General features: G+C 45.8%; 1 protein-coding gene across 2 annotated transcripts in view; it reads left to right on the forward strand.

The window, feature by feature from the left end:
- The first annotated feature begins 3,289 nt into the window (after nt 1–3,289).
- ECPAS (Ecm29 proteasome adaptor and scaffold) overlaps nt 3,290–25,378 on the forward strand; it is a 184,324-nt gene continuing 162,235 nt past the window's right edge. Inside the window, exons 1-2 of one of the 2 annotated variants that reach the window (XM_068234316.1) lie at nt 3,290–3,609; nt 20,919–21,049. In XM_068234316.1, coding sequence (XP_068090417.1) covers nt 3,555–3,609; nt 20,919–21,049 — 186 coding nt within the window. In that variant the 5' untranslated portion in view covers nt 3,290–3,554. The remainder of the gene's footprint in view (nt 3,610–20,918; nt 21,050–25,378) is intronic. The other variant, XM_068234317.1, reaches the window with a different exon arrangement.

The raw sequence follows: 25,378 nt of genomic DNA on the forward strand, positions 1-25,378 counted from the left end.
GGCGGGCGTGCATGCCTGACTGCTGCCCTCCTTGGATGTGTAGTGGTAGCCGTTGCTCAGGCTCCACACCGGATTCCATCCCTCATTCCCCGGCCATTACCCGGGGTCACAATGCCAGACTTGCCCGCCTCCATAGGATTCTCATTGTAGTGGTACTGAACAAGTACCGCTACAAGTAGAAAATGTAATTTAAAAACAAAACGTAAGCTTTTTAACAATGCCATGGAAAGTTGAGAAGGCAGTCACACATTACCTGACATCACTGAGTGAGGAAGAGCAATCTCGCCATGTTGCGCAGTAGTCCAGCATGGCCGTCACTACACAAACAGCTGGTAACTTGCTGTGCGTTACACAGTTAGTTTGGTGCGTCAGTGTGAAGCAGTACTCTAATTACACTACCTGATTGATGTATACACATGCAAGATGTTTGAAAGCACGTTAGGCCTGCAATTTAGCATTCAATGTGATTGCTGCCCTTAAAACGCTGTTTTACTTCACATCCAGAGTTTTCCCCGGGACTTTTGGCGTGTATCCCACTCCGCCATGCCCCCCTCCAGGTGTTAGACCCCTTGAAACCTCTTTTCCATCACTTTTGGGGCCAGCATAATTTTTTCTATTTTTCAAAGTTCGCCTCCCCATTGAAGTCTATTGCGGTTCGCGAACTTTTCCGCGAACCGAACCTTCCGCGGAGGTTCGCGAACCTAAAATCGGAGGTTCGGCCCATCACTACTGTATACTCCCATTCCCCAAAGCATTCCCAGAAGTAAAGTGCAGCTGTATAGAGCAGTGCATGAGGATCACATTTCACAGCAATCACAGTGCCTGCCCTGTCCTAGCCCAGCATGCTGCCTGTAACGTTACCGAGCTGTGCCAAAAGTTTCCAATGTGTTCACTGTGCACAACTAAGGAAAAGACAGCCTATAATGAGCAGCACATTTCTGCCAGTATGTGTGCTCTACACATATCTGGCAGTGGCACCGATGTCAGGGGTCGAGTGGGGCGTGGACGCGCGTGGACGGCGTCCACTTACTATTTCCCTAGGGTGGACGCCGTCCACGCTGGCTTGTGTGGAGGGAGCAGCGCAGTGGAAGGAGAGCTGTGAGCAGCGGTGGAGAAGGGGGCCATCTCCCCCCCTTCTCTCACCTCGGGGCTCTCCTTACCTCGCTCTCCCCTCCACAAGTAATGTGCGCGGGCAGCCGGCAGGACTTACCTCTCCTCGTTCCGGCGCCGGATCTGCGTGCCGCTGCTCTGGTCTGAACCAGACCAGACTTGCGGCATGCAGATCCGGTGTTCCGACGACGAGGAGAGGTAAGTCCCGCCCGCTGCCCGCGCACATAACTTGTGGAGGGGAGAGCGAGGGAAGGAGAGCCCCGAGGTGAGAGAAGGGGGGGAGATGGCCCCCCTTCTCCACCGCTGCTCACAGCTCTCCGTCTTCTCTGCGCTGCTCCCCTCCTGCTGGGGGGACACCTGGCTACCTATACTGGGGACATATACCCCCTAACTACATATACTGGGCACATATACCCCCTGGCTACATATACTGGGGACATACAGTGGAGGAAATAATTATTTGACCCCTCACTGATTTTGTAAGTTTGTCCAATGACAAAGAAATTAAAAGTCTCAGAACAGTTTCATTTCAATGGTAGGTTTATTTTAACAGTGGCAGATAGCACATCAAAAGGAAAATCGAAAAAATAACCTTAAATAAAAGATAGCAACTGAGATACCCCCTGACTACATAAATTGGGCACATATACCCCCTGGCTACATATACTGGGCACATATACCCCCTGGCTACATATACTGGGGACATATAACCCCTGGCTACATATACTGGACACATATACCCCCTGACTACATATACTGGGCACATATACCCCCTGGCTACATATACTGGGCACCTACAGTATACCCCCTGGCTACATATACTGGGGACATATACCCCCTGACTACATATACTGGGCACATATACCCCCTGGCTACATATACTGGGCACATATCCCCCTGGCTACATATACTGGGCACATATACTGGGACATATACCACTGACTACATATACTGGGCACGTATACCCCTGGCTACATATACTGGGCACGTATACCCCTGGCTACATATACTGGGCACGTATACCCCTGGCTACATATACTGGGGACATATACCCCTGGCTACATATACTAGGCACATATACCTCTGGCTACATATACTGGGGACTACTATACTCATGGCTACTTATACTGGGGACACCTATAGACCTTGCTACCTATGCTGGGGGTACCTATTTTGGGGGAACTGCTGTCAGATTATCTGCATTTTTGTGGAACCGCTGTTATGTATTTTGGGGAACTGGCTGCCAGATTATGTGTATGTTAGGGGAACGGCTGCTGCCAGATTATGTGTATTTTGGGGAACAGCTGCCAGATTATGTGTATGTTACGGGAACGGCTGCTGCCAGATTATGCGTATTTTGGGGAAATGCTGCCAGATTGTGTATGTTTGGGGGACCACTGCTTATATGTATTTTGGGTGTTCCGCTGCCAGGTTTCGCATATTTTGCGGAACTGCTTCCAAATTGTGTATGTTGGGGGAACTGCTGCTGCCACATTATCTATTTTGGGGGAACCACTGCCATATTATCTGTATTTTGGAGGAACTTCTACCAGATTATGTGTCTTTTTGGTGAAATGCTGTCAGATTACATCTATTTTGGGGGGATACACTACGGCAGAGCTCAAACTTCCCCGGCAGACCTTTTCCATCACTGCTAAGGTCATATATATTTGGTCCCACCCATGACCACGCCCACAGTATGCTTGACCACACCCATTTTTGGCGCTACGCATTTGTTTTCTAGGTGAGTCCACTCACTTCTTTTCCCAGGACTAGACCCCTGACCGATGTCGCCTCTCTCTCATCTACCTGTGGCTGTGCAAGGCTGCCTCCCCTTCAACAGAGCGTCCATCTCTGCTCTGCTTCCAGGACCCTGATGCCTGCTGAGAGGGGGCGTGTCGCTCCTGGCCCCGCCCCCTTTGCGATCCGAATCACTCATTTTGATGATTCGGAATTTCGGATGATTCGATTCACAAAATAGATTCGGATCAAAGATCCGAATCGTTCATGATCCGGACAACACTACAATTCAGTGCATCTTGTTTCCTTCCTTGATGTCACGTCTTTACCACACAGTTGTTGCACTCCCGTAAAAGCCCACCAGACAGGGAAAAGTACACACAACTACCAGCAAAGCCCGTCTGATGGGAGGAAGAAGGGCAGATAGCACATGAGTAGACAGCGCATGTGTCCGCAAATCCTATAAGGGCAGCACTGATATACAGTGATTTCTTCTATTATACATAAATAGACCATGCACATCGTACATCCACTGCCAGCAGTCTCCATATAGAGACGCAGGGAGTCTGCAGCCTCCTTTCCGATGCCCACTAGTTCATGAGAATCATCTACATAACAAAAAGGAAAGAAGCCCGGAGACTGACAGGAACCAGAGCAGGGCCTGCCCACTGTGACTCCTCCCTGTGTTAGCACTACCGGTGAACATGGCTGCTGCTGTGCCTACTGCTGCTGCTGCGGCCGCTGCCCAGGACGAGCTGAGTAAGTGGCGGCGATGCTTGTGTGGTTGGGGCCGCTGGGAATAGGGGCTTCCCGGCTACGGCTTGATGTCAGTATGGGCTCAGTGCAATGTGTGATAGACGAGAGGCAGAAGCCACTGCAGCCTTTGCTATTTCTGGCTGCTCTGACCTGCTAGAGATTGGCAGGAGCAATGCCCTGTGTCTGCTGTGCTGCTTTGCTGCTAGCTGCTGAAGCCGATCATCTCGATATCTGCTAAAATCTCCATAAAAATAGGCCTATGTGAATGGAGAAGATTCCCAGGCCTGGCTGCTGCACTTGCACAGTCATGGGCTGGAAGTGAAACCAACATGCTAGGAAGGCAGGCGTTACACATTTATCATCAGTGTGGCTGGACTTTCTAATCATTCATGACAAGCATGTCTTGCGTCTGATGTCAAGACGTACTTTTAAACCAACCCAAAATACCTTGCAATAGTGTCATTGGACTTTGCAAAAAGTGAAAGCAACTCAACTATGAATACAAATGAATCAGCAATGTTTAAAGCCTTTATTTATTTAAAAGGAGTCTGTGATTAGAATATGCATGTTACTGTAAATACTTATTTACAAGTGTGCAGAAATAATATAATTTATGATCAATAAGACACTGCCAGGCCAGGATAGGTAATGTGGTAGTAGGTAAATTGTCTACTGTAATATTATACATTTTAGTACAGGTGACCGGTACTACAACATGCATAGCGTCTTGTATTACAAATCTAGTAATTTGTGTTTGGAAGTTTGTGACACTTTACAAGCTAGGTAGGGTTGGTTGAGGTGAGCCAGCGTGAAGGTCCACATACGGAACAATTCTTCAATCACAACAACTTCTGCAACTTGAAACATTCTAATTGGCTGAATAGTGGGTGCTAGTCTACATTAGGGGACCCAGCAGGAAACCTCATAGTGAAATGTGATTGGATGGGCAGCACCCTCTTGAACTGCTAGGTTTCCAATAGGTGGTAGTAAACTACGCCCACACTATTTGGTCAATTTTTGCTATAGAACTGTTCCCTATGAGGTTTCCTGCTGGGTCCCATAAAGTAAATTAGTGCCAAATAGTGTGAGCATATTGTTACTGCAACCTATATGAAACCTAAGGGCTCTTTCAAATCTACAACGCATGCAGGAGCCGTTCTCCTGCACGCGTTGAATACTTGGTGGCGTGTTGTCGGGATGTTGCAGTGCGATGCATTCAGTGGCGGTAGCTATTAATTCACACGACGGGAAAACGCTGGCCTCTGATGATTAAAGAGACACTGAAGCGAAAAAAAAAATGATATAGTGAATTGGTTGTGTACTATGAATAATTACTAGAAGATTAGCAGCAAAGAAAATATTCTCATACTTCTATTTTCAGGTATATAGTGTTTTTTCTAACATTGCATCATTCTCTAATATGTGCAGATTACACAACATTCAGCATTCAAAATGAGTCTTTCAGAGCAGTCTGTGAAGTAATGACCTCTCCTCTAGCAGAGGAAAAGTAAATAGTCCAGGAACAGTTGAGATAATAAAAGTCAGATAACAGCCCTCTCCATGACTAACTTAGTCGGAGAGCTTAATGGATTGTTTGCATAGAGATAACAACTGGAGTTTCTCAACTCTTCCTGTACTGGAAACAATTACACTGATGTATCTGATCTTAATGTTTTATTTCTTAGCTGTGCTACACATACAAATCATAATATCATCATTTTTTTTTCGCTTCAGTGTCTCTTTAAATGCTCCCGGGTGCGTCGAACCGCAACGCACCGAAATGCGGCGTCGGGTGTGAAAGGTAAAATTGGTTAACGCGAAGTATTGACTTTACGTTAAAACGCTGGAAATTAGCTCTAATGTGAAAGAGCCCTAACAGTTTGAGTTGAGAGGGTGCTGTCCACCCAATCTCATTAGCAGAATTTTCCTATGGACTTTATTATTGGCTCACCACAACCATACTAATGCTGAAAGGAGATAGTGTACCATTAACATTTTACATTCATTATCACATATTGTTTCTTACAATTAGCAATTTAATATATTGGAAAAACACCATAAGTAAAGTAGACTACTTTTCACCATTAGACACACACGTAAGACATTCAGGCACAGATGGCCAATCAGCTGCTCTGATCCTTCCTGTCCTCAGAGACTGTCACTAGAGGGCAGATCACTGTAGCTTTTATTAGCTGCTACAGGTTCAGCATGGCTGACACTATGCCAACATTTTCTTGTAGTGGTAAAGCAACATGGCTTCCACTGCCAGTGATGCTATATATTGTAATTTAAATATATGTGGACAGTTCACTACCGGGGAATTGCTTGCTCAAGACAAAGGCCTTCTATATAAAAAAATGATTGAATATATTTCTGTGTATTGGGGTGCCCATAGTCACAATTGGACCAATCTGTTTCCTCCTCTTTGTTAGTAAAGTGGAGCATTCCCCTTCTTCAAGCTCCAGGCAAACTCAAGCTGCATATAATTGTCAATAAATTTCCATGCAAGTGAGAATGACTACCATGTCACTGACCACATCTGGTTGTGAACATAAACAATATAATTGAGAAGGACCAGAGCATTGGAGAGGATGGAAGTTTTGTGAGCTCTGGTAAAGTTAAATGACAGTTGTGGGCTGCCAAAAACTATATTTTGGTTATGTTTTATGATTTTATTTTCTTTTATATGCTCTGTTTTGCATTTTCAATGTGTAGAGAAGCTGAGGTTAAAAGGATTTTGCCCGTACACTTTAAAATGCACCTAACACCCTGGGGGAGAGATTGAACTCACAGCATCTGAGCAGGCTGCCCATTACTAGGGATGATCGGAACAAACCAATTCCGTTCCACCAGAATTCGCGGATTCCGCCAGAGCTAAATTCCGTCGCTATGAGAATTTTGTCTGATTTTTACGGTTTTCTGCGGAATTCTGGATTCCGGCGGAAAAATTATAATAATTGCAAATGGAACCTTGTTTATGCTATATAGTAGCCCATAGACCCTATTGACTGTTCCCTTAGTCCTTTTTCTCCCCCCTCCTTCCTTCCCTCCCCTCCTTCCTTCCCTCCTCTCCTTCCTTCCCTCCCCTCCTTCCTTCCTTCCTCCCTCCCTCTCTCCTCCCTCTCTCTCTCACACTCTTCTCCCAGAGGGAGGATGGTTTCGTCTTCCAGGGAATTGTAGGATTTCAAAGGCCAGCTTACATACCTTGCCCGGGAATTGAACCCAGGTCTTGGCCGGGAATTGAACCCAGGTCTAGTGCTCAGTAAGTAGCTCTCATCACCACTACACCACCACCAACACTACATGCTGAAGCCAGCCTAGCATGTACCATTATGCTATATCCAAGAGAAAAATTAGCTTGCTTAGGGATTTGTAGGATTTTAAAAGCCAACTCACATACATTGGCCAGGCCCCGGAATTGAACCCAGGCCTACCGCCCTGTAGGCTGCTATCCTAACCATTATACCACTAACACAACACACTACAATGCTACATTCTGAAGCCAGCTTAGCATGTACCATTATGATATATCCAAGAGAAAAATGAGCTTGCTTAGGGATTTGTAGAATTTTAAATGCCAACTCGCATACATTGGCCAGGCCCAGGAATTAAACCCAGGCCTACCGCTCTGTAGGCTGCTATCCTAACCATTATACCACCAACACAACACACTACAATGCTACATGCTGAAGCCAGCCTAGCATGTACCATTGTGATATATCCAAGAGAAAAATAAGCTTGCTTAAGGATTTGTAGCATGTCAAAAGCCAACTCACATTGGCCGGGAATAGAACCCAGGCCTACCGCTCTGTAGGCTGCTATCCTAACCATTATACCGCCAACACTACATGCTGAAATGTCTTGGAGCAGACTTACTTCCTCCCTCCAAAAGACACACATACATCCCCATAAAATCATTCAACAGCAACTGCATGCACAGTCTTTGTGGTACACAGTGTCTGTGGCACAATTGGTTAGCGCGTTTGGCTGTTAACTGCAAGGTTGGTGGTTCAAGCCCACCCAGGCATGGCCTTGCCTTTTGTGTTCAAGAGTTGTCCAAAAAGAACCCAGATAGCCAGGTAGATTCATCTCTCTCTCTCTCTCTCTCTCTCTCTCTCTCTCTCTCTCTCTCTCTCTCTCTCTCTCTCTCTCTCTCTCTCTCTCTCTCTCTCTCTCTCTCTCTCTCTCTCTCTCTCTCTCTCTCTCTCTCTCTCTCTCTCTCTCTCTCTCTCTCTCTCTCTCTCTCTCTCTCTCTCTCTCTCTCTCTCTCTCTCTCTCCTCTCTCTCTCTCTCTCTCTCTCTCTCTCTCTCTCTCTCTCTCTCTCTCTCTCTCTCTCTCTCTCTCTCTCTCTCTCTCTCTCTCTCTCTCTCTCTCTCTCTCGGGATAGTCACCGCTTTCCGCGGAATTGTATTTTCCATAATTTTAGGCGGAAATTGATCGTTCCGTTTGGTCGGAACGGAATTTGCTTTTTTCAATCTGGCGGAATTCCGAAATTGCCTGTGAAATCCTGCCGGTATCCGTTGATGGTTTTAAGCTGAAAATTCAGTTCAATGGCATCAAGTCCTAATGAGGAGAGCTCATTTTTCTCTTGGGTATATCACAATGGTACATGCTAGGGCTGGCTTCAGCATGTAGCATTGTAGTGTGTTGTGTGGTGGTATAATGGTTAGGATAGCAGCCTACCGAGCACTAGACCTGGGTTCGATTCCCAGCCAATGTGAGTTGGCTTTCAACATGCTACAAATCCTTAAGCAAGCTCATTTTTCTCTTGGATATATCATAATGGTACATGCTAGGCTGGCTTCAGCATGTAAACATTGTAGGTATGTTTGTGTTGGTGGTATAATGGTTAGGAATGCAGCCTACAGAACAGTAGGCCTGGGTTCTATTCCTGGCCAATGTGAGTTTTGACATGCTACAAATCCTTAAAGGGAACCTAAACTGAGAAGGATATGGATTTTCCTTTTAACATAATGCCAGTTGCCTGACTCTCCTGCTGATCCCTTGTTGCCAATACTTTCAGCCACAGCCCCTGAACAAGCATGCAGATCAGATGCTCTGACTGGAGTCAGACTGGATTAGCTGCATGCTTGTTTCAGGTGTTTGATACAGCCCTACTTCAGCCAAAGGGATCAGGACTGCCAGGCAACTGGTATTGATTAAAAGGAAACATCAATATGCCTCTCAGTTTAGGTTCCTTTTAAGCAAGCTCATTTTTATCTTGGATATATCATAATGGTACATGCTAGGCTGGCTTCAGCATGTAGCATTGTAGTGTGTTGTGTTGGTGGTATAATAGTTAGGATAGCAACCTACCAAGCACTAGACCTGGGTTCAATTCCCAGCCAATGTGAGTTGGCTTTTGACATGCGACAAATCCTTAAGCAAGCTCCTTTTTCTCTTGGATATATCATAATGGTACATGCTAGGCTGGTTTCAGCATGTAGTGTTGGTGGTGGTATAGTGGTAAAGAGAGCTACCTACCACGCACTCAGACCTGGGTTTAATTCCCGGCCAAGCTATGTAAGCTGGCTTTTGAAATACTACAATTCCCTGGAAGATGAGACCCTAGGAAGGGAGGAAGGAAGGGAGTAGAAATACTTGTTTTCAGGCAGAAATCAGTTTGGTGGGGAAACAAATTTGAATTCCGTAAAATTTCGCGGAATTTTAAAACTTTCCGCGGAAATCTGTTTTAGCCCTATAGCAATTCCATTCCGTCATATCTGAACCGGAATCACCAAATTCCGGCTGAAATTGCGGAATTTACAATTCTGCGGAATCCAGCGACCATCCCTACCCATTACCCATCAGGGCCACCTTACTCTTAATATCCTAAGTGGGCAGTCGTGCGGTGTGTGTAAGGTACTGAGTCATCCAGGTGGCCAGTCAAGTTTTAATTACCTTGTACCAAAACACAAGGCTGGGGTGCTGTCACATAAGGGAGGACCAAGTAGCATTTTAACATCAAGACAAGACACAGAACATTAGATCTCCTGGTGGACTCAAAGCGCCAGAGCTGCAGCCACTAGGGTGTGCTCCATAAGCAGTAGAAGTGTTAAGGCCTATTTTCACTAGCACAGTGATCTGCAAACTCGGCTCTCCAGCTGTTAAGGAACTACAAGTCCCACAATGCATTTGCCTTTATGAATCATGACTGTGGCTGTCAGACTCCTGCAATGCATTGTGGGACTTGTAGTTCCATAACAGCTGGAGAGTCAAGTTTGCAGATCACTGCACTAGCATGTTGCATTCTGCATCAATTTTTCTGTATGCAGATTTCCACGATTTTTCTGAGAACATTGTGGAAATCCGGATGTGACTATCCATCATTGTATGGGAAACGGATGCATGCTGCAGAACTCTGCAGCATGCAATCCATATTTTTTATGCATTGCACCGCAATGGCAAATTCGCATTCAATGGATATGACTCCATTGACATGCATTGGTTACAGTTTCAATGTGAATATTCGCAATGCAAATTTCGCACTTAGTGGAAACGGGCCCTTAGGGAGTCTTTCCCAAGGTCACTGAATAGATGCAGACTTACTGAACAGGAAGAGCTGAGATTCAAACCCAGGTCTCCTGTGACAGCTCATCCACTAACATTCACCGCTGTGTGAGGCCTACCCTAGCCCATGCTCACCACCAGCCCAGACCTTGTCTTCCCACACTTTTTTTTTTCATTCCAGTGAAAAGAATCGTGATTCATGACGCAGTGGAGAAATATCCTGCACCTCGGGCTACACTGTACTGAAATCAATGCCCCAAAACTGTAAATTTACAAGAGCCAACCTTAGAAACAAAGGTTTTGGCTACAGGTCTCACCACTCTGAAGACCTTTGAGTAATGCACTTCCTGTGCTTACAGTAGTTCCACCACAACAGAAACATACAGTATAGATTTGTCTGATGGAATGTGATATTAGAACACACCTGAGATTATTCCCCGAAGGCAAGTTCAGACTTTAAAGTTATGTGCTTGTTAGCAAGTAGTACTGGTGGAATGCATTTACTTGTAAACCAGCTGGTTACATGTGACTATTAATCTTTGGACATCATATTTTCAAGTTGATCTACAACCTTTAAAGGGCCCCCGAAGTGACATGAGATGAACATACAGAAATGTTGCTAACCTAGTAAATTGGAGTTGTCCCCTTCTTCAAGCTCCAGGCAAACGAGACTATAGCTGGCCATACACTGGCCTGATTTGCCGCCGTTTCGACAGCAGATTCGATCACTGGGATCGAATCTGCTGCCAATCGTTCGCGCTACACGCCGAATTTCGATCCATTTCGCCCGATCCCGTCGATCGCTCCGTGCGGAAAATTACCATCGATCGCCAGCGGGTAGGGAGCGCGTTGCTAGCGGCGTTCGAGTGCCCGACGACCGACGCAATAGAGCCGCATACATTACCTGCTCCGCCGGCGCGACTACCCCCGGTCACCGCTGCTCCGTGTCCGCGCTGGTCTCCGGCATGCTTCAGTTCCTCCTGCCCGGCAGGAAGTTTAAACAGTAGAGGGCGCTCTACTGTTTAAACTTCCTGCCGGGCAGGAAGAAGTAAAGCATGCTGGACCTGGAGACCAGAGCGGAGACAGAGCAGCAGTGACCTGGGGACTGGAGTCGCGCCGGCGGAGCAGGTAATGTATGCGGGCGGGGGGAGCGGTGGCAGCACCACCACCACCACCACCACAACAGATTGTGAATGGTTTCAGGCTGAAATCGGTTCACAATCTGTTTGCAGTAAAGGTGGCCATACGATCCCTCTCTGATCAGATTCGATCAGAGAGGGATCTATCTGTTGGTCGAATCTGATGGCAAATCGACCAGTGTATGGCTACCTTTAGAGCAGTCACCAGAGGCATATTCATTCTCTCTATGACCACTGAGTGATCTAATTGCTCAACAATCCTCCCCTCACAAATTGAAGCATCCATTCACTCTGTTGGTGTAGGCTGGTATCGCATTCAGGTCAGGGTCTATGGTTAAAGAGATGTCAGCCATACTATGCCAGATAAAAAAACGACATATATAAGTAGATAAATACTAGCTCTACTTACATAACGTGTATTGCACGGTCCAAGTGTTGATTTCAGTGAACTTTATAAAATAAAAAGTAAATGGAGAGAATTCTGTTCGCTGGCAGGGGCCATCTTTACTCCCTCCAGCTGAAGCCAATGGTGAGGTCATTTCCTCCCTTACTCCCCCCTCCTCCCCACAACAATAGCGAGCGTTCTTTCTCAGGCAGGGAATCCTTAAGGAAATGGTAGCAGGGACGGGGGTCCCCAAGGATGCTGTGCAGTGGTGGTGGCCACTGCCCACATGAATTGGCAGAGATGCCTGTCAGGCTGGAGTGTGGGGAGGGGGCAGACACGGACAGTCATGGGAGGCAGCCAGTGAGATGAAAAGGAGTGAGAGTGACACAGGCTGCAGCCAATCAGGCTGAACTAGCTGTGTCTGTGCAGAAACCCCGTCCCAGCCTGCACTGCAACTTCTCTTTTGCGGCTGATTACTGGCTGCGTACTAAGAAGCTAGGGACATTAATCTCTGCAATAAAAAAGTAAGATTGAAGTTATGCATTGCCTTTTTAGCATTCCTTTTATATGATCAACAGATAGAAATAGAGAATTGATTTTGTTTTTCATGCCTAACAGTTGCTCTTTAAAAGCGTTAAAGGCAGAAGATCAGCAGGACAGCCAGGCATTCGACATTGTGTAAAAGGAAATGTCAGCCTTCACGTCCTTCACGTCCCTCTCTCACTTCAGGTGTGCTTTCAGTGTAGATTGCCTACCACCTGAAGTTCTTGTCTTGCATTTTCAAGTGTACATGAATATTTGCTTCATTTTACTCAAGTTTAAATCTCTATCCTGTAAGCAAAAGTGTTTTTTGCAGTGCTATTTGGTAAGGAAAATTGAGTACCACTATAAGGTGCATATGAAAGCAGAATGAATATCGCACATAGTTATCAGGGCTTGATACCTGGGCCGACAGTTTGCGGCCATGTGTTGTCCGGACACATTGCTAAGATAAAGCCTAGAGATGCATTATGTTGCTATGGAGAGGGGGTGACTGTACAGAACGGTCAGCTTCTAGCAGGCAGGGTGAGGAGGGGAACAATGTGCTCACACAAGATGATCCAGCACTCGGTTCCTTCAGCAATGCATTGGGGTGACTGCACACCTGCTAGCTCCTCTACAGAGATGGCCCCAACTGTTCGCGTCTGTCGTGTTTAGCCTAGCATATGCACTAATGTAGTCATTTTTCTAAAAAAAAATCAACACTGGTATTATCTGCTACTTAGCTGTATTTTTGTGTTCCTCTTGAGGGTTTGTGGTAATTTTGCTACAAATATGAGGTCTTCACTGATTTTCTATCTGCTTTGACACTAATATAAATGTGAATTACTTCTCCGTACATATATTTTTATAGTACAGTATAATCTCATTATAGAAAACTCCAAGGGACCAGGAAATGTGGTTTACTATATCAGAAATTGTCCTTGAATTGGGCCAGCATGCCCTGGTATATTATCTCTGTCCTCCCATTGTAAGTACAGTACAAGCACTTGCACATTTGGTGGACTACAAGGTTAAGTATAACTCAGGGCTGCATAGCCAGGCTGGACAAATCCCTAAAACTTGTAAAACCATGCGCTGCCTTAGGCCTCGTTCACATCTAGGGTGCTTTTAAGTGCTGCTGCGCAACGCTGACACCCTGCGTACCGCCGGAACGGCAGAAGGGTATTGACTGCCCTTCTACCGTTCACATCTACTGCGCTGCGCAGCAGTACGATGCGCTGGGAAGCGCTTGCGTACTGCTGCATGCATTTTGCCCGGAAGCGCAGAGCTAATCCCATCACTGTCAATGGATGGGATCAGCAGCGCAGCGGCGCAGATGGCGTGCGATCGTACGCGTTGCGTTCAGATCGCACATCCATCTGCATTAGCTAGATGTGAACGAGGCCTAACAGTAACTAGAGTCCGCAGATTTCAACCGTATGCAGGCTTTCAACCCGGTCTTCCACTTCAATGCACCTCAGAAAAAATAAAAATCAAAACCGTTCATCGCATAGGGTGTAATGCTCCAGGAATCTTCCACCATATAAAGCCTGTGTGGTGTGTTACAACTTCACCGCCTATATGTGTTCCACCACCACTAGGGACCATTCTCACCTTCTGATATGGCTGCCCAGACCCACACGGTCTTGATGGGACGCGGAGTGGAACACAGAGAGGTGGCGGCCATTGAGGAAGTCCAGATATGCTGGTGAAGCAAGATAAAGGATGTATTACTCTGGTTCGTAATGGATATATTTCATTCTGTGGTGAAGAACTGCTGGACGCCAGGAGGGGGATTGATCAGTCACAGCAGGACTGTGCATACACGTGTTTGATGCTATCTGTGGGTCTGGGCAGCGTATAGTAAAGGTGAGCACAGTCCCTGGAGGTGCTGGGTGCACAGTGACTGATGAGGTGGTCCCCAGTAATAAACACACGGTGATGGACCTGGCAGTGGTTTCCCGTATAGAAGTTATAAGCACTCTATGCTATGATTGTATCCCAGTTTTTATTGCATGTGTATGAGGATCGTAGAGAGGTGCAAGGAGTTGGAGAGCCAGTGCATGGGCTATCATGCTGAATGAGCTGTCTGTGGGTCTGGGCAGCCATATCAGAAGGTGAGAATGGTCACTAGTGGTGGTAGAACACATATAGGCGGTGAAGTTGTAACACACCACATGGGCATTATATGGTGGAAGATTCCTGGAGCATTACACCCTATGCGATGAACTGTTTTTTTTGTTTGTTATATTTTTTTCTTAGGTGCATTGAAGTGGAAGACCGGATTGAAAGCCTGCATATGGTTGAAATCTGTGGACTGTGAGGCAGCGCATGGTTTTACAAGTTTTTAATAATTTTGATACTGATGTCAGGGCTGCGGAGTCGGAGCAGTTTTGGGTACCTGGAGTCGGAGTTGGAGGTTTCATAAACTGAGGAGTCTGAGTCGGATGATTCTGTACAAAATCCACAACCCTGGTAAGTATTAGACTAAGGAGTCAGAGCCATTTTGGGTACCCGGAGTCGGAGGTTTCATAAACTGAGAAGTTGGAGTCGGAAGATTTTTGTACTGACTCCACAGCCCTGGTTGATGTGACATTACACTGATGCAGCAGGCCTACAGTGACTGGGACAGGAACTATTGGTAGGATTGTGGAGCGTGCCAATTTTATTTATTTTAGACCAATCGCTAGTACAGTTTCCATGACACAGCTGCCACTAAATAGAGGCAGCCACTTGCTTCCTGTGAGTGACTCCGATACCTCCAGGGACGAGACTTGCAGCATGTCCCCTGCAAAACTTTCTGCTCACATTTGAACCGATCATGAAGCCTTTCTTTAAAATGCAGCCAATCACAATAAGCCACTCTCATCCGTAATGTGAATGACTCCGATACCTCCGCATAGCACTCTACTCTCCTTAGTTTTTGCAGTGAGTAGGCCCGCTCTGATCTGCACTACAACTGAAAGTAACCTGTACTGCACTCCACACCCTACCAGGAGCGTCATTCCTCAGGGTCCATTCACACTTGAGCGTTTTGCCGGCGATTTCAGCAAAATGCTCAAACGCTAGCGCTTTTCAAAGCGCTAGGGTAATAAGTCTATGGGCCTGTTCTCATTTGGGCGATTTGCGCTAATCGCTGCAAATCGCCCGCAAACGCGTAGCCAGCACCATTTTCAGGCGATTTCCCGGCGATTGCCTTCTAGTGCTATAGAAGTGCGAAACGCGATCGCTAAAAAATCACCAGGTGTGAATGGTGTTTTTTTTTGTTTTGTTTTGCATTAATCGCCAAAAAATGCCAGAGCAAAATCTAGCAAAATCGCTAGCGGTTTGCGATCAGCAAGTGTGAATGGGCCCTAATAAGTAAAGAGATAACCGGTAGTCCTACAGTCCCATGGGATGCCTGACAATCATTTTATCGGTGATTGCTTATTTTTGAATGTTCACATTATTTCTCATTTTCCTGCACGCTGCTTATTTGCGCAGTACTATATATCCAGCGCCGGTGCCATTGTTCTTGTGTTACAGATGTGCCAGTGCCATTGTTCTTGGCTAAAAAAAAATGCATCAACTCACTTGCAATCAGCCTGAAGAGAGCAGCAGACCATGGGTTTTACACTGTGTCGGACTGGGAGCTGGAAAAGCTGAGGAAATCCACGTGGTGGCCAAGCAGCGGTAATCATGTGTTGCTGCTCACAGTAAAGACTTGCTGCAGGTTTCTATTGGGAGTAATAACACCGGGTTACTGCTGCTTGGCCAACAGGTGGATTTCCTCAGTTTTTTTCCACCTCCCACTCTGACACTGTTCACACTGACATATAATGCTTGCCCCACCCACTGTTTACTATATTCAGAGTCATCATCACGTAGGGGCCAAATAATGTTTACTATAACAGTTTTATTATATCGAGTTTACTATACCAGGCGTTGCTCCCATTGACTTATAATTGAGACAGGCCAGGACCTGGAGAGGCAGTTTACTATACCCAAATGTTTACCTTATCAGAGATAATACTGTAGCAGGAAGCCATAGGAGTTTTGAAAAATATAATAAAACATTTTTAGTTTGTGTTTGATGAGAGAATTCCCCTAATAAGAATGCTTTAAGCTGTGATTTCAGCAACTGATGAATGAGCAATGGAAGCTTGAAATATTGTGACTCTGCTTGTTGCACCGGCTCAGAGATAAAATTAGTTACTGCTGCAAAGACTGACATGTCATCTGCTATTTGTTAAGCCCATGGTATGCACATTGAACATGAATCATTTCTATAGTAGCTATATTAAACCTTAACAGGCACAATATGATTTTACACTGTTATGTTTATTGCCTTATGTTGAAATACAATTTGCTTGCTTGTAGCTGAACTGCAGGCTTTGTTAAACTCTGTGTTACCCCATGCCTATTGGTGCTAAATTATTTTCATTTTAAACAATCCCCCTAAAAAGCTTGTGATTATAGCTGCTCCAATACTGCCTCTAGAGGGGATGCTTTTTCTTGAGCCTTTTCCCCACTGTAAGGGCCCTTTTCCACTAGCAATCGCTAGCGTTCACGCTGAACGCTAGCGATTGCTGAATCGCAATTACCGGCGATTCCCCGACGTTCGCGGCCACGATTTTGCTATGCTATGCACTGCATAGCAAAATCGCGGCAAATATCGCTCCGCCGCGCGTTAGCGTTCCCGGCAAAAATGAATCGCGGTAGTGGAAATGACCTACCGCGATTCCTATGTTAAAAAGCAAACCGTAGCGATTGTAAAATCGCTAGCGGCTTGCGTTTTTGCGAATTAGCCAGCGCAAACGTTTGCGCTGGTGGAAAAGGGCCCTAAAGGTGCTTAGGTTTTATTTTATTACTTAAAAAACTGGTCGGTAGTGGGTGGTAGTCAGAGTTCAGCAGTATTTTTATTATATTAAACTTTATTTATAAAGCACTAACATATACAGCACTGTACAATAGATAAGGGGAGATACTACAACATTAAACAATGCACAGGGACATTATAGTGATCAACAATGGTACCCAAAATAGTGATGTAACAATGTAGGTATGGCTAATACTCCTCTACCTTTCCTCTGCCTTTAACACTGTCTATTCTCTCTCTGCTTCCCAAGACACTCGTCACTGGGTGTAAAGGGCCTAGCACAGGCCTGGGCAAACTAAGGCAAGCCGGCCTGCTGCTAGATGGCCAGTTTCCTCTCCTCCCGCCATCATTTCAGCATGCAACACAAGGAACTCACCCAATCACTCGTTCCAGTGGCGATCTCCATGGCATTGGCGGAGTCATGTGACATGCTGTCATTATGTACCAGTGTGTCACATGACACCACTTTTGCCATGAAGATCACCAGTGGAACGGGCAATTGGGTGAGTTAAACGCAATCGTCTTCGCCCCCACACAAACTCTGGAGAGAGTAATACAGATTCTAGTTGTTTGTGACCGATTCTGCACAAATTTGCTCACCTCTGGTGTAGCACATTCTCTTGTATTACCTCGTACTTGTCTAGATGCTCTTTCACCGTCTCTTATTCTAACACTAATTCATCTTTATGCCTGCTATCTGTTGGTGTACCACAAGGCTGCATTCTAGGCCCTCTTCTCTTCTCCATCTGTACTCGTGACCTGGGACAATTAATACGATCTCTTAGTTTTCAGTATCACCTCTACGCTGTTGACGCTGAAATGTTTCTCTCAGCTCCTGACCACTCTATATTATCTCGAGTCCCTGACTGTCTGTCTGCTGTTTTTGCATTCATGTCATCCCGTAGCCTCAAACTTTACATAAGCCAACCAGAGATTGTGATATTCCCTCCCTTTCTCTCTGCTCCTCCACTCACGGGTACTATTATTGTAGAAAATTCCCCAATAAACTCAACTTCTAAAGCTTGCTGTCTGAGGGTAACCCTGCACTCTGAGCTCTCATTTAAATCCCATATCAACTGTTAGTTCCACAGTTTCACCCCCGCCCGCCTTTATATATGTCTGTCTGAAGGGAGGCATCAGTGTTGCCAACTCATCCCTTTAATTACTGACACATCTAATTTATACAGGTTCTGGGGCTATTTGCACATAACCAGTGCATTAACTGCATCTAAATAGCCACAAAACCTGTATGATTCATATGTGTCAGTAATTAAAGGGATGAGTTGGCAACCCTGGGAGGCATGGCTTTGGCGAGTGATACAGCAAGGGAGAGTGCAGCAATGTAGCAGTATTGAAAGGGTTCTTGGAATGCTACACAGGGGATTGAAGGCAGAGGAGTAGTTTGCACTGCACCAATCAGAGCTGAACTGGCTAAGGGCTGATTGGCTGTCTTGCTGGACCCAGAAGTTGGGTATATGTGAGTAATACCTCTTTTACACTATACGCTGAAAAACTGATGCGTTTTAACTTTCCACAGCAGTGCATTGTGAAAAAGCTTTCAGTTAAATGTGTGTAACAGTTGTCCTTTCAGTTGCTCTCAATTGCAACTGAAAGGGCAACTGATTTTCAAAGTAATGTCCATGTTTCACTATGGCTCAGTTCACACTATACCAGGGATGTCAAACTCAAATACAAACTGGGCTGAAATTGAACCCTGGGACCAAGTCGTGGGCCATCCTCAATGTCTACTGGCCACATTCCTCCCTTATAAAGTTCCCTAGTGTCTAATGCCCCCCTCTAACCCCTATACAGTTCCCTGGTGTCTAGTGGTCCCCCCTCCCCTATAAAGTTCCCTGTTGTGTAGTACTTTCCCCTAACTACCCCATGTGGTTTCACTGTGGATCAAGGGCTTCACCCCCAATATAGCTTCCCTGGTGGTCTAGAGTGGGCCAAACCTAATGCAAAGTGGGGAAACCATGTGGGGGCCAAATGTAATGGCTCTGGTGGCCAAATTTGGCCCGCGGGCCGCTGTTTGACATGTATGCACTATACGCATTTTAACTGAAAGCTTTTTCACAATGCACTGATATGGAAAGTTATATTTTTTTTGTTTTTTAGCGTATAGTGTAAGAGGCCTAAGGGGAAGGTCACACTTTTAGGTAAGTTTGGATTGACGGAGAAGTAGGCTTTACAGGAAACATGAGGTAAAAAATAATGTGGAAGGAGCCATTGCTGTCCGTCTTCTAAAATTATTTGTACCCAGCTGTAGTGAGGATCCTCTGTACCAAAACCTTGTGAAGGTGCATATACATCAGACGACTTTGGTGGCCAGTCGACCAACCAATTCAATTATCAAATTGGTTGAAAATCGGTGCTGTCAATTGCAGGCCCGATCAACAATACGCATTAGTCGATCACGCCTGATGCAAAATGTCGGGCCAAAGTTGTTGTGTGGCGGTATGGTGGTCGATTTTGGAACGAGCAACTAAACCCTGCTGCCACCGTAATGTATAAATATAGCGTCTGACGTCAGACGCTATGCGCCAGTGGCGTGTACGGAGCGCCGCCCGGAGGTTACAGACAGGTAATGTATAAATGAACACACGGGGGCACATTTATACCTTAGGGGGGCAGCGGTGAGGTGGACGTGGTGGGCACAGCCGATTCCCTTAAGATTTCATGCTGAAATCGGGCAGGAATCGGCCTGCAGTATATAGACAGCTTTGACGAACAGACAAATTTATCTCGAATCAGATTCCTTTAGAGATAAATTTGTCTCTTTGTCGAATCTGCCCATAATTTCCTGATGTGTGAGCACTTTTAGTCACTGTCCTAGAACAGGTAGGCAGATCATCTATTCTGACTCCACAGTGACTTCTCTGACTACATGCGTGTTGCGGAAGGAAGATAATTACAGCCAGGGAAAAGTCATTTTTAAAACTGTGTTAAGGTGGCCACTAATGATCCAATTTCTAGCGAAAAATCATTTGAGCGATCAGATATTGGTCGGAAGTGAAATTGTTCACTACACCATCAACAAACCGATCGGACGTGTTTATAATTGTTTGTAATCGATTGTGCCCATCAACAGAGATTATTTACAACCAATCCGATCAGAATTATCTGATCACTCAAACGATTTTTCACTAAGAATTGTACTGTTAGTTGCCACCTTAAGGATGACAGCCTCCATATTTCTTCCAGGTCTGGGTTGCTTTAAAAGGAATCTGTAGTGAAAATAAACTTATAACAATTTGTATGTGTAGTACTGCTAAGAAATAAAACATTATTAGCACAGATATGCGTCTCATATTGTTTCCAGTACAGGAAGAGTTAAGAAACTTCAGTTATCTATGCAAAAGAGCTTCTGTGAGCACTGCTACTTTTGAATCCCTTATTTCAGCTGTCTCCCATTGTTTCTTCTTTCTTTGTTTTGTTTTTTTCTTCAGGGAAAAGTTTAAAGGGTCACTTGCTCGCTCTGTGAGATCATTTAAAATCCCGAGCGTATTGTGGAAACTGCAATTATTAGAGAATGCAATGTTCAAAAAAAGCTATATACCTGAAAATAAAAATATGACACTATTTTCTTTGCTACTAATGTTCTAATAATTATTACACAACTAATTCATTGTATCATGAGGTTTTTTTTTTTCCGCTTCAGTGTCACTTTAAATGTTCCATGTAAAAATGAAAGGCCAGTGGCATTATCCACAGCATCATTCCACTGCTCTGTAACCTGTTGTCTGCTGGCAGCATCCAATCACATTCTGCTTCCTGATTGGTAATAGTGTGATGTTTTGACAGAGCAATTAATGTCAGGATTATGTACTTGTACAGTAGGTAAGCACAACAAATGCAATGTCCTATTTTAATATTTGAAAATGTTTGTGTGAACAGATCAACTTGAACGAGTGTTTTTGCGCCTTGGCCATGCAGAAACAGATGAACAGCTGCAAAGTATTATCTCCAAATTCCTGCCCCCTGTTCTTCTCAAGCTGTCAAGTGCACAGGAAGGAGTGCGCAAAAAGGTAAGCCCGTCAATCCTGCCAACAACAGACCTAAAGGAGGCCATCAATGATACAATCTTGATTGTACAATCTTACCAAACCTATGTAGTAAATGGGTATACTTGAATGGACACCTTAGGTAGTCCCTCATATTACTAGTGGTAAGATTGTACAATCAAGATTGCGTCATTAATGGGCATCAAGATCATGTAAACTGCAATAAATGTTTTACAGAATTATGATTCTAAAAGTAAGTATATACTCCACAATATTTTTTGTTAATATATTCGATGTTAAAGGGAACCTAAACTGATGAATAAAAAAAAAGTGCAACTTACCTGGGGCTTCTACCAGCCCCCTGCAGAGGTCCTGTGCCCACACCATTGCTAGGCTATCCTCCAGGGTCCCCCACAGCGACCCTCTTCTGGACGGCGGACTGGTGAGTCAATGGCCACTGCGCAGGTGCGGCCATGCGCGTCCTCGATCACTGCGCATGCGCAGCAGTGATTTTTTTTTTTGTACTGCTCATGCGCAGAGTGCTCCCGTCTACGGGAGCACGATCAGGAGCAGCATGGACTTTGGGCCATGGATCAAAACAAAAGTAGGGTACTGCGGGGAACCGGAGAATCGCTTAGTGATGGGGTGGGAGCAGGAGGCTGGTAGAAGCCTTCAGTAAGTTTTTAATTCAATTGAATAAGAGTCGTTTATTTTCGCCAAGCATAACAGGGTTATGCCCGAATTGGATTTGGCACAATACATAGCTCAAAAAGAAGACATACATAATAGGTTCACGTGCATGCAAAAGACATCAAGGAGAGGAACAACAATAACAGTTTACAATGTTCATACATAACGGATCATCCTGTGGTTCCTGTCCACACACAGATCCAGTCTTACATAGTTAGTCAGTCCTGAGGCATGGTCGATTGATTGGCAGTGTCACAGCTCAGGCCGTGGCTCCTTAATGGAGGTTGGAGTGTTGTTGGAAGTATTTAGAGGGAATTTAGGAGTCTGACAGCCAAGGGGAAGAATGCGTTCATGTGCCTAGCAGTCCTTGTTGAGATGGCCCTAGGCCTCCGGCCCAATGGAAGCAGATTGAAATAGCGGTTGCCTGGGTGGGAAAGGTTGTTTGCGAACCTCAGTGCCCTAGATCGCAGCCTTGTGTTGTATAGGTGGGCAAGTGAGGGGAGGAGTCTCCCAGTGATCTTCTCCGCCGTCCTGATGACCCTCTGGAGTTTGTACTTGTCGTTGGCGCCAGCATGCCAGACCAAGATAGAAGAGCAGAGAATTCAATGGTGGAGGAGTATCAGCTTTTTAGAACCTCATGGGCCATGCTGAATTTCCTCAGTTGGCATAGGAAGTAAAGTCTCTGCTGGGCATTCTGCTGGATAGCAGTGATGTTGGCTCTCCAGCTGAGGTCATTTGAGATGGTAGTGCCCAGAAGAAGAAAGCATGGTACTCTCGCAACCTCCATGCCGTCGATGAAGATGGGAGGTGGGGTGGAAGCAGCCTTCCTGAATACCATGATCAGCTCAACAGTTTTTGTCGTGTTTAGCACTAGACTGTTCTCCTTACCACTGGCAGATTCTCTCCACCTGCTGACAGTACTCCTGGATATTATCCTTTGTGACCAGGCCGACATGCCATGGATCTGCATTTGTTCGTGTAGAGGGAGAACAGTGGTGACAAGACACAGCCTTGTGATGCACTGGTGTTTGTTGTCATTTACTTTTGAGTGAATATCGCCTAACTTGACGACTTGTGTCCTGTTGGTGAGAAAGTCCGTGATCCACATGTGTAGGCCAGGATGGATGCAGTTAGATCATCCTGGAGAATGTGAGGGCAGATGGTATTAAAGACTGAGCTAAAATCCAGGAGTAGTAGTCTGGCATACGCATCTGGTCTTTCAAGGTGGTCATAGATGAGCTCCAGGCAGATGTTTATGGCATTGTCCATGGACCTGTTTGCCCTGTAGGCGAACTGGTAGGGGTCCAGAAGGGGCAAAGTGGAGAGTTTCAGGATGGATAGGACCACACACCCCAGGATTTTCATGATGATGGATGTTAGTGCCGCGGGCCTGAATTCAAGGTCGGAAACACCCTGCTTCTTGGGGACCTGTATGATAGTAAACCTTTTGAAGCATGCGGGGACCTTGCCTTCCTTTAGTGACCTGCAAAAGATGGAGGAGAGGATGGGGGCAAGTTGCCGAGAGCAGGTTTTCAGGCAGACGGGACACGCCGTCAGGGCCAGAGGCTTTCCTGGCGTTTAGTGTTGACAGGAGGAGCAGGACCTCGGCTCCCCCCACCACCAAGGGGGGGGGGGATTGGTCTATGGCGTCGTTCTTAGGGCCCAGAGGGGGAGTAGGTGTTGCTAGGTGCTCCCCAGGTGTTTCCTGACCCTCAAACCTGCAGTAGAATTTGCTAAGATCTTCCGCTAGTTCAGTGCTGGGTGGTGCCTGTTGGGGGCGAGGCTTGTAGTTCGTGGCAGCCTTGAGCCCTTTTTCATACAGCCCGTGAGTCATTTGAGTGCAGGCTGTGCCTCAACCTCTCAACATACTCCTTTTTGGCAGCTCTCAGTTCTCGCTTTAGGTCATTTCTCGCCCTCCTGTATTCCTCTTGGTTGCCAAACCTGTGTGCAACCTCTTTGTGCTTCCGCAGTTGCCGTAGTTTGTTGGAGAACCACTGTTTGTTATTCTGGTAGACCTTGAAGGATTTGGATGGTACACAAGAGTCCTCACAGAACCTGATGTATGAGGCAACATTATCTACCCATTCGTTCAGGTTTGGCGCTTACAGGGACTTCCAGTCCGTGCAGTCAGAACAGGCCTGGAGTCGGAGCTTGGTCTCGTCTGACCACACGTTGGTGGACTTAAGGGTTGGTTTTGCCGATTCCAGGCGCCTCCTGTAAGTTGGGATAAGATGTATGATACAGTGGTCGGAGGAGCCAAGAGCCGCTCCCGGCACCGCCTTGTATGCATCTTTCAGTGCCGTGTAGCAGTGGTCGAGGGTGTTCGGGCCCGTAGTGGAGCATTCTACATGCTGGTGATAGCGTGGCAGTTCCTGGCGAAGGTTGGCCCTGTTAAAGTCGCCCATGATGATGAACAGAGAGTCTTGGAGGGACGTCTCTCACTGTGAGATGGCCTCAGCATCAGGAGGTATGTACACTCCGACGAGGGCATAAGAGGAAAACTCCCTTGGCGATGGGGCTGTATACAGCTGTATACTAAGTTTAGTTAAAATGCTTCTGTGGTGTACATAAAAAAATACAAAGGTACGCTAATGCTTAAAATGTTCCAACACAAGCAACCCCGTTCGACTGCATGATTGATACAGGATGTGGCTTTATATCCATGATAACAATTGCTATGGTAAGGTGTGCTTCTCCTCACTCTCCCACTTCCATGCAATTTAAAGGAGTCGTAGTTGGTGGAATCATAAACTGAGGAATTGAAGTCGGATGATTGTTGTGCGGACTCCACAGCCCTACAGAAAATACTATTATTGTCCTCAAGTGACATATTTTAAATGCTTTTTTTACATGGTAGGTATTAAAAATATATTTCGTAGTTGAGATGAGAATCCATATCTTGCAAGATAACGGAGGAGGAGAATTGATTTAATCGTGGCCAAACTGGAAATCTCCTTCTCTGAGCTAGAGGTAGCAGGCCCCAGGTGGAGCGTAGCCTAAGGGCCCGTTTCCACTAGAGCGAATCTGCATGCGGATTCGCATAGACAATACAAGTGGATGGGCCTGTTTCCACTTGTCAGAAATCCTGTGCGGTTTTGTGTGCAGGAAAAATCTGCACGGCAGAGCCATCAGAATTCGCACACCGCAAGGCAATGTATTTAATAGGAAATTCGTATGCGTTTTTATATGCAAATTTTACCACGAATTCACGGGTGTTTTCGCATAAAATCAATGTAAAAGCACTCAGGCACTGACATGGTTAAATTCGCATACTTACTAACCTATGCGAAAACACCCGCGAATTTGTGGTAAAATTCGCATCCGCGTGCTAATTCGTTTTGCGTTTTCTGCGACTAATTCGCACTGCACAAGTGGAAACGGGCCCTTAAAGAGAAACTCCAACCAAGAATTTAACTTTATCCCAATCAGTAGCTGATACCCCCTTTTACATGAGAAATCTATTGCTTTTCACAAACAGACCATCAGGGGGCGCTGTATGACTGATATTGTGGTGAAACCCCTCCCACAAGAAGCTCTGAGGACTGCAGTACTTTTGACAGTTTGCCACAATGTAACAAGGTTCACAGACAGGAAATGGCTGTTTACAGCTGTCTCCAACAGCCAAAACGGCTAGCAGCAGCTACATAACCTGCCCACAGTAAA

The sequence above is a fragment of the Hyperolius riggenbachi genome, chromosome 1, assembly GCF_040937935.1.
Source record: "Hyperolius riggenbachi isolate aHypRig1 chromosome 1, aHypRig1.pri, whole genome shotgun sequence".
Taxonomy (NCBI): Eukaryota; Metazoa; Chordata; class Amphibia; order Anura; family Hyperoliidae; genus Hyperolius; species Hyperolius riggenbachi.